This window comes from Falco punctatus, assembly GCF_963210335.1.
Source record: "Falco punctatus genome assembly, chromosome: 5".
Taxonomy (NCBI): Eukaryota; Metazoa; Chordata; class Aves; order Falconiformes; family Falconidae; genus Falco; species Falco punctatus.
The window spans coordinates 46,615,064-46,631,060 of NC_137584.1; the positions used below are offsets into that span (position 1 = coordinate 46,615,064).

At 40.5% G+C, this 15,997-nt stretch overlaps 2 protein-coding genes across 26 annotated transcripts in view; one reads left to right on the forward strand and one right to left on the reverse strand.

The window, feature by feature from the left end:
* Positions 1-14,572, forward strand: part of ESR1 (estrogen receptor 1) — a 207,075-nt gene extending 192,503 nt beyond the window's left edge. For 4 of the 5 annotated variants that reach the window (XM_080389694.1, XM_080389696.1, XM_080389695.1 and 1 more), the window contains one exon: positions 873-14,572. In XM_080389694.1, coding sequence (XP_080245820.1) covers positions 873-1,107 — 235 coding nt within the window. In that variant the 3' untranslated portion in view covers positions 1,108-14,572. The remainder of the gene's footprint in view (positions 1-872) is intronic. The other variant, XR_013928513.1, reaches the window with a different exon arrangement.
* Positions 14,311-15,997, reverse strand: part of SYNE1 (spectrin repeat containing nuclear envelope protein 1) — a 316,411-nt gene continuing 314,724 nt past the window's right edge. For 19 of the 21 annotated variants that reach the window (XM_080389669.1, XM_080389663.1, XM_080389667.1 and 16 more), the window contains one exon: positions 14,311-15,424. In XM_080389669.1, the coding sequence (XP_080245795.1) occupies positions 15,184-15,424 (241 nt within the window). In that variant the 3' untranslated portion in view covers positions 14,311-15,183. The remainder of the gene's footprint in view (positions 15,425-15,997) is intronic. The other 2 variants (XM_080389674.1, XM_080389672.1) reach the window with 1 other exon arrangement.

Consider the following 15,997-nt stretch of genomic DNA (forward strand, 5'->3'; position numbering starts at 1 on the left):
ATCTATTGAACGCCAGTGCAGAGGGCCGTGCCCTTTGCTAGTTCGAGGTGAGGTGTCTGAGGCACTCTGGGAGTAGTTGCACGCTGACTCTCCCAGACACAGTTACCTCTCAAGGTAGCTGTTCAGCGGCTGGAGTGTCAATAACATGACAAGTCTATGCAAAGATACAGCACAAATTTTATCTTTATGAAGGGACAAGACATGTTACACAGATTTTAATTTTTGTTGTTTCAGTTAATAAAACTAAAACTAGAGGACGCACCATCTCACAGCTACTAAAGCTGAAACATGCAGTTTTTACCTGCTGGGCTGATACATGCAGCCCCTGACTTTTTCCTGAAGACCTGTATATGTGGGTTTTTTACTTGTATCTTTTTATGGAGTTGCTTTGTCTTCCTGTTAATCATAATTTCTGTTTTTCTTAAGAATTTGTACAATTAAGGAAGTTCCAGATGCAGAGTGAAGTTAATTATTGTTTCCATAGCTTTGTGAATGGATACTATTGCAAGTGAGCATTTGCTAGAAATTTGGCTATTTTCTGGGAAAAAAATCTGGTATTTTAGGTTTTATTATGGGAAAACCGAGATTCATCCCATCATCCACTTAGTCACAGTGCCTAAATTAGGAACCCATGTGCTCTAAGCTACCTTTTAGGCAGAGGAGAGCAAAAGAGCCACCTTTAGAAGGCAGCTTGTTCGTGGGCAGTCTGAAATGTCTTTGAAGGTGCTCTCTTCTGCTAACTGTAGCAGGAGCATACAGCAATTACGCTGTCAAATTAGTTGTTCTGTACAAAGTTTAATTTATATTAGCTGACAGCTTTTATTTCCCCTAGCATATTTGGAAAGTAACTGTTGTTTCTTTACAACCCACAGCAACAAAGGAATGGAGCATCTGTATAATATGAAGTGTAAAAATGTAGTTCCACTCTATGATCTCTTGCTGGAGATGCTGGACGCTCACCGACTGCATGCCCCAGGAGCCAGGAGTGCTGCGTCGATGGAAGAGGAGAACCGGAGCCAGCTGACAGCTGCATCAGCTTCATCTCACTCCTTGCAGTCTTTTTATATAAACAGCAAAGAAGAGGAGAACGTGCAGAATACAATATAAACAAAAGCAGCATATATAATGGTATGAGAAACCCAGCAGCGTACTACCTACTTCATGCTTCATTTCATCTACAGTGCCACCTACATAAACACTCCAATGACAAGTCACCTGCATTTTCCATTTCAGTGTTTGTCAAGAGCTTGCCTAAATTGATTGCTTATCCTAAACGGAAGACATTTCATTGCTATGGACAGCCAGCAAGGATTGTCAGGCTAGCTTGATTTAAAATTTGCAGTGTTTTTATTGAATTTTGCATGTAAATTGGGTAAGTCCTAATCAAAATGGAACATTCATTTTACTATAAACTAATAGGCTTTACCACCCATGCATGTTGGTATCTTTGTAAATGACAGCTTTTGTTGACATCCACCCCAAGTTCTGAGCTCACTTAATCCTTCACTTGCTTGAAACTTCGAAGCAGTTTGGTAGAGATTCTGGACGATTTTTTTTTTTTTTTTTTGGGGGGGGGTAGGGGGTCGGTAAATGGAAAGTTGATTGGCATCTTAGTGTGCCATAGTGAAACTGCAGTGCTAGTAACTGCCTTGGTAGTTTAGGTAGATTCCCACCCCTCTTCTTTCTACAGTAGAAAGGAACCCCTGTCTGAGAATAATACAGTTTTACCTCGCTGGCTTGTATCGGCAGACAACTCCTTTTCAAGATCGTACCCACTTAAGTCCCCTCACCATACCCTTTAGCAGAATTGCATTGTGTACATCCTGTCTTGTCTGATCTTACAAAGCTGAATTGCTTTGTTGCTTGGCAGCTTGTAAATCAAGGGCAACATGACAAACAGTGGTAACATAGTTACCTTTAAATCAGGACAGATGATAACAAAAATCACCAGGGCTTAACAATAAAAGGTTTTCACACACATGGCATGATTCAGCAGACCTGCCCCTGTCTTTTGCTGTGCTGTGCTACAAACCAAGGAGTGCAGATGCCAGTGCAAGACTGGCACAGCTGGGTGGGATGGTTCCATCCCACTCAGTAGAGTGTGACCTCGCTGTGATTGGGAGAACTGGCATCACAGCCAGAGCAGCAGGCTTTGCATTGCCTTGGCTTTCTTTGGTTCTCATTGGGGCATGCTCAGAAATCACTGTTAAGAGCCAGCTCACCTGTGACACCAGATCTGGGCAACGAGTCTCAGACATGGTGAAGACTCTGGAACTCCATGTCCAGGAAAATAAATCTGGCTTTCTCCATGTATGTATTTACATATTTTTCATAAAGATTAGTCAGATTCTTCAGACCAACTGTAAATATATAAAAGGTCTGCTAACACCATGAGTTTCAGCAAGCCATGAAGTAGAGAGACTGAAGAAATCTATACTATGTGCTGTTTAATGTAGGAGTCAGTGCTGCTGTTTGACTGCCTCTATGCTAGGAAATTAAACATGTCAGGGAATGTTGCTGGCTACTGGAACACAATTCTTACATATGCCAGGGATATTTTATTAATGATAAACTCTGCCTGTGCTGTCTGCACTTCTGGTTTACAGGTGCAGTTTGGGAGATACCATGGACCAGGGGCTATTCCAATAGCTGGTTGGAAGTGACCACCCTACCAGTAAGAATGTTTCATAGCACGTGGGTAGGCTGCTTCACAGCAGCTGGCCACAGTGCTAGAGAAGGGTTCAGAGATGCTTCTTTTACTGCTTTTACTTTGAAACCTTTATGTTAGATTATGTTGATTGAAAGATCCTGTAGTAACTAAATATAGGAAATAATGCAACTAATGCCACACAGGAGTGCCTATGTCTAATCACGCTCCCTATTACACAAACAGAGTCCGTGTGCAGTGAGACTGAGTTATGTAGCAGTTGTGAAGGCAGCAAGGCATAGGATGTTTGTGCTCCAAGTCAAGGATTTGATTCTTTATTGAATGTACATAATGATGTCTATAACAATTTAATGTACATACCTGAGGATACGTGCAGTTTAAAATTCTAAAGCTAGATGTTACCGATATTTGAGAAGATTCCTTGGAAACTGTGCAAGCCTAAACATGTGAAGCAGTCACTGTAAGTTAATAGTCCTTTTATTGATGCATATTATAGTGTCATTTTTTTTCCTGAATGTGGTGAAGGAATTGTCTTTTTGTGTATTCTGTAAGAGTGTGTGTGTTTGTGTGTGTGCAAATTTTTTACCTAAGGGCTTTTGGAAGGCTCCTAAAATGCCTTGAAAGAAAAATGCACATTTTGTTTTGTTTAGTTGCTGGTTTTCAAATGTGTTAGAAAAATCATGAATGCCCTGAAACAAGTGCATGTTAAGATCTGAGTGGAGCACAGGAATCCCTGTAGTTACACTTATGTACTTACACCATCATCATTCACGTGTATGCTAGAGCTGCTCTTTAAATATTGTGTGCGAAACTTGGTGTTCTCCACAACCAAACACACAGATCAAGCTCATAAGCTGCAAGGCAAATTGGTTTACATGAACACCTCCCTTCCTACATTCCAGAACAGTTCGTTATGTCAATTAAATGTAAATTTGGCCTAGAGGAGAAAAAAAAAAAAATTAGTAGTTCATGGAGAGAAATTCACAATAGAGGGGCAGATTCTGATGGTACTTACACAGGGCAAGTACCACCACACTCTGCAGATTTCCCCAGTGAGGCCGGCTTAGCGTCATTTGAAGTGGTATGCGGCAGGCAGGAGGGTATCAAAATGTGGCTTGGAATACTCAGTCAGCTCACAATCTTCATTATGGATGCTCTCCTAGGCTCAGCCCTTGTAAGGAAGTAATTTGGACTTGACCAGTCCTCTCATCTTTGTGGTGACAACAGTGAAGAGCACCCAAGGATTCCCAGTAATAGGTTAATTTACCTTGAGGCATTTTCAGGAGCTGTGTCTTTAACTTGTTCATGAGACTTTAATTGAAGCAGCACCTTAATATAGTAACCTTCCCATAGTCAGCTATGATCGTCCACATATCATACAGCTGAATGTAGCTAGTCAACTGATTAAACCAAGCCTATGATACAAAAATGGCAACTTTTTCATATGTAATTCTGAATTATTCTCTCATGTATGCAAAGAATTGTGCCTGACCTTTGGTAATTGTTAATTCACAGGATGCTATTTTATGTGTGTGTGTATATATATATATATATATATATATACATATATACTTTATATTTGCAGCTGACAAGCCAGTACTACCTGAATACCTGGTGCTGGATATTAAATAAAAGTATATAGTATGTAAAAAAAAAAAATATAAAAAAAATTGAAAGACAACTATTCAAGGCAGCTAATTATGCTTTTACCAAAACACTCATAGTGATGTCTCTGGACACCTAATGAAAGAATTATTTTATAATGTTTTTATGTGGATCTTTTTCTAAAAAAAAAAAGTAAAAAAAAAAATAATCACCCCCCCCCCCCCCCCCCGAAATATAGGCAATGTAATACCAGCACAAGCCAAATAGAAATAGACCAGATGAACTTGCTTTGCTTGAGAATATGGTTGTTACTGAATTCTTGGGAGGCAGGAGAGGAGATAGTGTGATGTGTAGCACTTAGTGGTGTCCAAGTTTCCAACAATACATGAAAGCTACTCTGCTTTGTAGTGGTTTGAGCCATGTTGCAGACTTTGTCTCAGGTAAAACTCTCAGTTGGGGAAGCAGGATTTTTACTGGGGTAAAACAATTTAATGGAGAGTTTCTCGGTGTGTGTTTGTGGTAAATTCACTATTATGTTTCAGTGACATCTCTTGATTTTTCTCCTGTACACTGAGGGGTTTAATAATTTATAAAATATATTAAAAAAAAAAAAATCATCTGAACTGAGCTCCCAAGGATATTGCAAGGACTTTCAGCAGGCCACTGGACTTTAAATTGGGGGTGGTGGAGGGGGGGAAGCCAAACCACGCCCTTCATCCAAGCCAGGGTTTGTACTGGAGCATCCATTCTTTCCAACTGATGCTGACTGATTCCTAAGGAGTTGTGCCAAGTGTTTAAAATGAAACAAACTACCACCAAAGGAAAAATTCTGCCTCACTAGGGCCTAAGTCTTATCACAGGCTTTGGTAGGAACACAGCAAGCCGCTTGTGTATATAATACCCTACTTTACATTGAAGAATGCAACCCAAACCTAAAGCTAACGTGATTTTATATGTAAGGTATTCTCAGTTGAACTTTGTGAAGTGCATTTCACACACTGATTAAAAAGATGGCTGTTTTCAATGCTGTCTACGACCATAGTATAGCTTTACAGACAGAAGTTCAACACATGTAAAAGAAGGGTCATGTTAACAATGGTATCATAATACAAACTAGTCTCTGCTGTCACCTGCAACTATAGTATAATCTCAAATTGATCTGAGAATTTTAAATTAATATTTCCCTAATATTAATGTCCTACCCTTTCTACTCGCAATTCACTTTCATCTTTCAAATGTAGATAGCTTTATATACTGAAAGTTGTTTTCAAAGTGATTGTTGCCCATAAGGGTATTTGTTTTTGCACTGTTGAAAAAAAAAAAATCTTTTGCATCTGAATGTGCCTAAAGAAACAAACAAAAAATTTAAAAAAATTATATGCTGCCATCTTGCAAATTAGTATGCTCTGTACTCCTGTGTGCCTATAATTAGAAGTCTGTTTCTTCAGAAAGTGCCCGTCAGAAAATGAAGGGATAGACTGCTGGTCATGAGACTCACATTAACAAGCCACTTTATGTATCAACTTATTGTATATACTATAATGCTTTTGTGTGCACTATGTAGTCTGTCAAAGGGAAGTCCTTTCTTTGGTATAGGCTCAGCTTCCACAATGTATTTGTGGAAGTATTCTGTTCTTTCACTGATGCATATAAAGTTATTGATGTCTTTGTTTTGGTGAGTCTTTTTTTTCTTTGTTTTGCACCTAAAAAATGTTTTAAAAAAGTCTAGATGAAAAATCCAGTAGGCTACCTGATTTGTGCAAGATTTTTATCAATCTATTTGATGTTGAAAATAAAGATTTAACCAAAGCACTCTGTTTCAGTAGTTATCTTTTGCAGTTTAAAAAATATGTTTCTCTGCTTATTGTTTTCCAGTAGCCAGCAAAATGGAACACTGTTTTTTAACAGAAACAGAATGTGTCTGTTACTGTGCATCTAAGTGAAAACCATTACTTAATTAGTTTCTTCACCTTTCCCAAAAAGCATCAGAGTGGTCATATCTAGAGCCAACAATGTGTTAGGTCTGATCTCCAGTATTCCTAATGACACCAGGGAAGCCACGTAAGTACTTATTACTTCATATGCTTTAATGCCCTTGGTATTTTATATGTTTTACATTCATTATTTTGGATAGTGAAACAGATTATGGTAGAAGAGACAAATGGTGTGAATTTAGCCTTCTGTAGTTGACTGCCCCTTACCGTGAGTTAGCTACTATCAAGTAAAATGGCACTTCTTTCCCAAGTGAAAGCTGGGAAATTCACAGGCTTAATCCAAAAAAACAGCTGGACAACAGAATACTCTGGAAAAAATCAAAGACCTGACACTCCTAAATTAAAAACTAAGCACCTGAAGTCTAGGCATATTTACACCTGAAAAAACAGTAACAATTTGAACAGGCAGGCAAAAGATTGTGCAATACCTGAGATTAGGCAGTCTTCGGCCATCTCTTTCTGGAGCACAACCTGACCACATGGCATCACAGCTGAGCTGAAGGCACCGCTGGAGATTGCCTAGTCCAATTCCCAGCTCACAGCTGGGTCATCTACAGAACACTGCTCAAGCCCACATCCAATTGAGTTTTGAATATCCGCAAAAGGAGACTCTACTAACTCTCTGGGCAACCTGTTCCAGTGTTTGACCACCTTCGCACTAAAAAATGTTTTCCTGTGCTCATATGGAATTTCACGTGGTTTAATTTGTGCCCGCTGCCTCTTGCCCTGTCAGTGGGCACAACTACAAAAAATTCCATCTCCCTCCTCACCCCCTCCCACCACATGTCTTCTGTGATGGGAGAAGATGGATGTCACCTTGCTCAGACCCCCCAGAGAAGGAACCCACCAGGAAAAGTGTCTCTACAGCCAGGCTCTGGGCACATTTCCACAGCTAGGATCCAGCTGGGACTCCAGCTTCAGTCCTGATTTCTTACGTCTGTTGGCTGAAGTAATTTGAGAAATCATACAGCAAGGACATACCTTTCCGTTTCACTGCAGAGCTCTTGCAGATGAAACTCCTGGCCCACCTTTGCCGGGCCCATCGCTCTCGCTTCCCTTGCTACACACACAGTGTCTTGCAGAGGAGCTGCCTACTGCCTTGAGGGAGCCCATATACATTCACACAGCCATATGTGTTGGGTTCCCCCCACACCCCTGCTTTCTCTCCTTTCTAACAGGTGATGCATGTCTTGTTCCAGTCTGTTTTATTCCATTAACTAATTAGAAAGGTATGACATAATTAAGACATTATCAAAGAACGTATTTGACTTTTACTTTTCTGTCAATTAAGGCAATTCCCTTGTTGTGCAATGACACCAGCTTCTTCACAGGCTACAACTTGGTGTTCGCAGCCAGTAGGGCACCCTCCCTCTTTAAAAACCTTGTGACCATGCTTACTCTTCAAAACTTAATGCTGGATTATTTTTTTTCTTTTTCATCCAGATACTGCCACATTAAAAGCCCCATGAAGCAGCTGGTTTTTAGGCTGGAAAAGTCTTAAATCTCTTTCCTCTGCCTTACACTGCTTGTCTCCACCACCCACACAGTGAAGGGAAGAGAAAAATCCAAACATTTAAAATAACACTCATCAGTGTGTTCACAGAGAAAGAATGCCCATGGAAGGCCACTGCATACATGGTTTTTCTAATGCCCAGCCAGGCTCCAATTACTACCACTCACCATGGCGTCCTGCAGACACAGACTCAAGTACGAAAATGTTCATGAAGTCATCAGGAAAACTGACCATCAAAATAAAAACATTCAGCACTATCTCAGCAGAAGTAAGACTAACTAGCTCTCATGTCCCTGGTAAGATCTCTGTGTTGCAGTATTTCGGTGTCATTCTGCTAATGCCTTCACTTCTGCAGGCATACAGGGGACATAAAATTTCTCTCATGTTGTTTTCCATTCCTACACATTTGTGTAACGCTCCAGTATGTTACCATTTAAAACAGCTGAAAAATGTGCGTGTGAGGAAAGGTTGTGCTTTCAGGATTATTTTTTTTAGCCAGATTTTGCAATACCTGCTTGGGACTGTAAGATACTTAGCTCCTCTACACACAGACTGAGTGCTCATCTTAAAGACAGAAAGATTTGCTTCTTGTCAGATGTCTATTCAATTTTCCACTCACCACTTCAGAATCTATGGAAAGGTGAAACAAGTACGTTATACTGTAGAGGTAAGCAAAAAAGTGCTACACACTTTGCAGCGAGAGTCACAGTAGGGCACATAAAAGCTGAAAAGTTTAGTCATTTGTATGAAAGTAGAAAAGTTTGAGTTCCAGTCTACCTTTGCAAGATTATCTTTTGCTTATGTTAAATCTGAAAACAGGAAAAGAAACTTCTGTCCCAAAATGTCTTCTTTGTATCTATCTCAACCAAAATGCTACAGCATCATGCTTTCTTCCAGTACTTTTTTACCCCTTGCCCCCACCGTCTGCACACCTGCCTGCACAATGCTTCAAGTTTAGCAAAGGAATCAAAATCACAACCATGTGTTTTAAGCTGCAGCTCAATGGTCCGGAGAGCCTCTCAGACAACGTTTGCATTATTTATAAAGAGAATACTACAGACACGAACGTCCCACTTCTTGGACAGGCTTGTGAGCGCTCACATAAAAAAAAAGTGGATTCTGGTAGCTTTCCTTCCAGCTGTTTTATAAAACATCCTTTACAAAAACAATGGTGTGGAAAACTCCACAATTGTATCAGTAACCGCACTCTCCCAGGAATTATAACTTGCCTGAAAATGCAAAGAATCTGACCTGAGTAACCTTTGTGCAAACTACATCCCCATCCGCATCATCCCTGACACAGAAGAGCTCAGTGGCTCACCTCTCCTTCCCCAAGGCTACCTCTGATACAAGAAATGGACAAATGGCTTTCCTAAAGCCTCCTCTCTCTTCCAAAAATTACATGTGCCACTATGGTCAAATCCATTTGCTGTATCTCAGGTCTTTAAATGGATTTTTACTGAATCAAGCAGTTTTGACCAGTTCAGTTTTTGAATGACGTATTAAGCAGCACCAAGAAACAGAAGTCACAGCTTTCAGTTCCTGTCTGCTTTTAGAGCAATCATTTAATATAATTCAGATTTCTATCATTTAGCCAGGCCTTAGTCTATGACAAGTCTTTAGTGCTTAAGCTTGCAGTTATTAAATTCCTTTTATCTTGTTTCACAGATTTTTATCTAATGCTTTTTGGGAAGACAAATTAATTCGCTTATATAATTCTCTAAATCATACCTATTTATTTCTTTATTGTGGAATATTATTAGACTATTCCAATCTTTTAAAAATTATTAAAACAAGCATAACTTCTCCCCAAAATAGGTTTCACATCAATGTCCCTCTAGGTCTAATTATGGCCAAACAGTGCAACAACAATAGAATCCGGTTGGCTATAGCACATTTCACAACATTGCTATCAAGGTTAAAAACAGCCAGCCAGTACCTAGACTAGTTCCCTTATGTAGGGAACTCTGTGAATATAAAAGATACATTCTTCCTCCAAAGCCAACAGACAAATCACTTCCTCCCTCCAAGTCCCACCCCTCCACCCCTGCCACCCCAACTTAGGCAAACATCGGTTTAGATGAGTTCTGCAACTGACTGCTGCAAGAGTTGAACAATTTTATAGCCAGACCACCCAGGTTAAACACAAACTTCACCGTGGCATTTCCTGCTCTTTTCCTTTCCACCATCCATTGCTTTAAACAGCAAATAAAGATACTGGAAGTGCAAGTAAATGAGAAGATCAACGCTCTCTTCTCTTGTTTAAAAATTTGGACTTCTCCTTGACACTGCTCTTACTTCCAGAATCCTCCTACATTTGCTAAATCCTGATAGCACCTGTCGTTTGCAGACTGTGAGAAACCAGTTATGCCTTTGAACATGCACACAGATGCACTCAGATGCACATGATGATGATGAGCACGTTGAGAGATGCCATCAATTGTACACAGACTTCTCAACCACAAATGGCACAAGACTGAGGGCTAGGGATGGCTGTTACTAAAACAATCCCAGCAGCTTTGTCCTTGTTCCGTAACCATCTGTAGGAGAAGTTCTAAGGAAGAAGAAAGCGAGACTGCAGGTGTTCACAGCACTTGCAGCAGAGCTGGAATCATGGCAAACCAGTGGTGAGAAACTCGATCTGTTGCAGAATGAAGTTGTTACTGCTGCTGGAACAGGGTGGGGGATAGGCAATGAGTATCATCATCATGCTCACAACTGTAAGGAAGAAAGGCACACTATTTCTGTCATCTTCAGATCATTTTTACTCCTAACACTGTCAGATATCTCTGAATACTACTTTTCAGTCTGCTTTCAGATTTTGTAAAGCATGGTCCACAAACAAAAATCCACAAACAGATGCAGTAAGTTCAGTGCATCATTATTTTGCACTATTATTATTATAAGCATAATGAGATAGTGCCTTGATATTACCACACAGTCCGGAGTTACTGAGCAACCAGTTTCCACTATGGCATTAAACACCCGCTAATCACGAGGTGACTACAAGTCAGCAAGCAGGCTTCAGGGTTGCAAGTAGCATCAAGCTGCAGGGATGATTATACCTCTACAGTAGCTACTCCATCCATCTACAGTAGAAAATGGTGACAAATATCATGCAGTAATGACTAGAATTCCCCAAGATGCAGCGTACTTTCTCTATGCTTGGACACGTACCTTCAACACAGACCGAGAGTTCTGCAGCTCGGGTGTTGCTTTTCGTCACGCCTTGCAGCCAAGGCTCAAGGCACATTACCAGAAATCAGTCCCTCGCGTTTGCAGGGCCCAAGTAGGCGAGGTGCTTCAGAGAGAGGGTAGATGACAGGCTGCAGGCTTAGTACAGAGACAGGGCACCTCAAGACTCTTAACTTGTGCATTTCTTAAAAACGTTTGTCCACACCCAAGTCCTCTGTGGCAGCATCCCAACAAGACAGAGAAAGGCAGAGAGAGCAGCCTGACATTACCAGAATGAGAAAGATGTCCAGGCTGCAAAGCTGGCTAGTGCCACCGTCTGCAGTGCTTGGCAGCTTTCTGGGTGTGTGTTTCTTCCCCCCACAGGTACCTCATTTACCCTGCTTCATACTGTAGCGATCATTGCATATGTTGATGTCACACTGGGGTTTGCAACTCAAGCTAGACCTTCAAGTCACTGGTGCTCTTGGGATGGAGCTTGCTTTAACAGAGATCCTGTGAAGTACCTTGCCTTTTGTTTCCATTTTGACTTCTTTGTGCCAGTTTTTAGGATCAAGATTCTGCAAAATCACATTTGAAGTCATAATGGAATTGGTCCAGGGCCATGAAATTCCTTTTGGAGGAGCCTATTCCTCAAACCACTTTAACTGGTCAGATGTTGATTTTGTCCAGAGTCGAGATAGAAAATTCTGAAAGTAAGAAGTCTGAAGTGACACTCAAGGGATCCTTTGACCTGCTGGCACAAAGTGCCTGTGATTCCCTTGAGACAGCTTACAGACTGACGTTCCTATCCTTAAAGATATGGGAGATTTAGCATTTACAAAGAGGCATTTTTCCTGTCCCTGACATTTTCCTAATGTGCGTCTATCCCTGTCTGTGACTGCCTTATTCACAGGTATCAGACAGTTTGCCAGGAGGATGGCTCTGTGTAAGCAGATCAGTCAGGGTCAAAAGAAAGTTCTCTATATCCAACAGCTCTTTCAAATATACAGGCAATACATTGACACTATAGTTAGCTCTATGGCTAGAGATCAGAGCTTGAGGCCATGAACAGAAGCTTTGCTTTGAAACACCTGAAAGGAGGCAAGGCATAGCAGGTACGCTCTGCCCTCTGGTTCATCAGCAAGGCAGAGGTGAGACTGTACACAAAGGCCGCAGGTAATCATCAGCCCAAAATGTGCTGAATTTGAAAGGTTTACTGACACTTGATGATGTGACATTCCAAATTCTTTACTTCCCTTAATTACTGTAGCTTCTTTTTCCCCTTAGCCCTAACTCTCTTTAAGGAACTAATTATGAAAAGTTCCTACGATTTCACATCAGTTTTCCCCTGCCTATTTAATCAGCTTCACCTCCCCTCCTCTGGCAGTTCATCACTTTCTCACACTCCCTAGACTGAACACTTCAAGAGGTGAGAGAAAATAAAAGAGCATGACCATCATGAACAAGATGCAACCATCCCCCACCACCACTTCATTTTAGTGACTACTCCCCAAAACTCCCCTGGGAGCTCAGGTGAGGTGTACAAATTCTGCTTTCCTTCTGCAGAAGACAGGCTTTTCTTCCCTAGGCATCCAGGAACCGGGGAAGGCATTCAAACAACCAAGGGAAGCAGGGGCTAGAGTGGAAGAATAGCTGGCAAAATTCAAATGTCAGGTTGCAATTCAAAGCATGCCAGGTGCCATCCTGTGTACTTTTGATAAAGTACTTTATTAATTAATCTGACATCATTAAAACTGAACTCTCTCCCTTGCACTCCCCCTCTCACCCCTAACCAACTCCTTTCAAACCTCCCTGCCACTCACTCAGTTTTTAAATATTGTAAGAGATGAACACAGATCTCACCTGTGACTTATTACCTGATTCCTTCAACACACTGCTCTTCCATAGGCTGATACTCACAGGCTATCTACTACCTGTTAGATTACATCTACTTCCATGGGATCACCAATAGTCTGCTGGAAAACAGGAGATAAAGTCAGGCTGCGATCCTTATTTCTCACTAGAGTAGTTCCCTTATGTAGGGATTTACTCTTTGCAATGTTCTCTTCTAAAAGAAAACAAAAAATTAACCACCAAAACGATGGTTTAATATCTAAAGCATGCAAAAATCTGGACTAATAGATCTGAGTGAACTACCAAATTATTCACATATTCAATATGCCATTGACTAAATGACATCACTAAAGAGAATGACATCAGAAAAGAGAGGAGGGGTCATTTTATGGAATCTGTCAGGCTTGTTACAAGTAACAGCTTATATTTGTACCCCAAAAGTGTGTTCCTTATCTTTATCTACTCAGAATCAGTGATTATGGATACCTATCTAGCCTAGCACAATTTCTGAATACCACTGAAGGAAACTAAGCCTTGGAAAGAATACATATCTGTGTCAGTCCAAGTCTGGGTCTCAGACATTGAAGATACTTTGTTCGCATAAAAAAGTCCTTTTCAGGAAAATTTTAATGTTACACTTGCTTACCTGGAAAGGAAGTTTTTATTTTTGTCTCCTCCAAAGGCTGGAGTTCAGTTTGTGGTACTCTACCTCTGACCACCCTCCCCTCATACCAGCTCAAATGATGGCACCCCAGAAAAGTAACCCTATGTAACAGTAATTAATGTACTTGTATTTTCTTCTGGCTTTTTTATTTCTAAATAGACCAATATATAGACCAATATATTCTAAGTAAAAACATTTAACTCACGGGAAAAATTCACATTGTGTGTCATGGCTGAAAACCCCCAAAGTTATGAAGAGCAGTAACTTAGAGCCATGGTCCATATTTTTTCAAAATAATAATAATAAAAAAGTCCCGTTTTCGTTGAGTTCTGAGTCATAAACTTGGCAAAGTATCTGCCACTGCTCAGACTGCAAGTTTTCTGCAATATTTCAGGAAAATTTGTGAGTTTTCTATTTGTTATTTGTTCTGGTTTTCTGATGTTTACACTTATGTTTTGGACATATTCCACTAGACTATTGGTAAAACATAAACATCTATCTTGGTATTAAGCTGCTATGGAGTATATTAAGAAGTTACCAATACACACACATAAAAAAATCTATTTCAGGGTGGACTGCTACAAGCTCTTGTACATGAGCGCACATACACACACACACAGAGTAACACACACACACACACACAGAGAAACAATGCACGGGTGAGAATGAACCTCAAGAAGCAGCTTGAGGAAAAAAACCTGAAATGACTAATCATTAATTCAAAAAACAGACAGCTTTCTATATTAGCACAACCTCTGACACGATACTTTCCCATGTATTTTACCACTTGCCAAGTTCTCCAGATATTCTCTTTCAAACATATACCTAATACCGTTAATTCGTTACAGCATCTTTTAATTCTTTTTAGAAGTGCAGCATATGTATGTCTTCTAGTTTTTTAATACTATACATATCGCATCCTAAACTTAGTTTTCCATAGTTGTCATTAAAAAGCACGTAGACAAAATATTTTATGGTATCTATAATAAATGCAAAGAAATTAATACAAACAAAACTTGGCTTAGCAAACTGTACATACATAAATATGTTCTTTTTTTTTTTAACTTGACATTCAACATTTTTCCTCATAAAACCTTTTACTATCTTATTTATTACATCCATTTTTTTAAACCTTAAAAAAGTGCTTCTCAGATTTACACCTTGTGCATCCAAAGCAAAAGTTAGAACACCATGCCTGAAACAGAAATCACGAGGAATAACACACTGCCATACAAGATCCTTTAAAACTGTATGTTACAAATGCTCTAAAATGTCTTTAGCACGGGTTATTTTGTATACTGTAGATACCGAAAGGGTATTTAACAAAGACTGGCTAATGACTCATTTAGAGCAGCACACAGGAAAGGATCTACAGTATCAAGTCCTTGGCTATGCATAGTACAGGGCAATGACCTGGATATAAAGTGACTAAAAGATCCAGAATGCTGGACAGAAGGACATTTTCCTCACACATGTCACATCCTCCTTTAGTACCCAGGATGCGAGTATTGAATCAATGCTACTCAGGTAATATGTTGTGCAGTCTGATACTGATGAGTTACTAGCCGAGTGCCAGCAGAGAATGATACAGACACAGTGGTGGCTACAGAAGGTAGGTATAGCTGCCACTCTGAATGCTGTCACCCTTTAAAACCGTCCTGCCTCCCAGCTAACACTTCAGCAAGGTCACCCACTATCTCATGGTCCTCCTTCATAACGGAGGCGGACCATTTACATATTTTAGCATGGGGTGGAAAGAGCGGGCAAAGTTGTTGGCCATAGTACAGCTGTAGTCCTCCTTGGTCATTGGCACCAGGCAAGCCAGCCCGACCAGGAGCAGTAAGAGGAGCTGAAGCGGCAGAGCAGCTCTGAGGACTCTGAGGAAGAAGGACGGGCGCTGCCACGCTGGCCCAGCCTCAGAAGGGGAGGAACCTGAGCCACCTCTTGTGGACCTGAGAAAAGAAGATGGACAGGTGGTGAATACACTGGAACATTACTGCAGCAGAGGTTGCCCTTGGGCACTCAGCCTTCCCTGAGGGCTGGTTTATAACTTGTACAGACTTTGATTGACAACTGCAGAGGTATTTTTCACTGAACATGCTATTTCCTAACAATCTTAAGACACCCTGTCTTTCTAGACTGGGTAGGAAAACACCAGATGATCACAATAGAATGGGGTCTCTGACCCCACAGCCCCTGCATCAATGAAAGGAGGACTCCCCACTTAAAGCGCTGTGCTCTAAAGAAGGGGGAAATAAAAGCTGGGCCATACCTGTCACGTGTTCAATGCACACTGTCTAAAAAGGAAAACTCCCCATTTAAAACACCAGTTGCATTTGTTTTGCAGAAGTTTCTACATTCATTACTGTATATAGTATCCACAAGGGTTACAGTTACATCAATCTTCAGTTAACTAATACACCAATATGCAGGCAACGGGGACTCATTTTCTGTAAAGTACATTGTATTTTGATTCTTGCTCTGAATCAGCAGTTAAAATCTATTCACTCAACTGACTTGACACC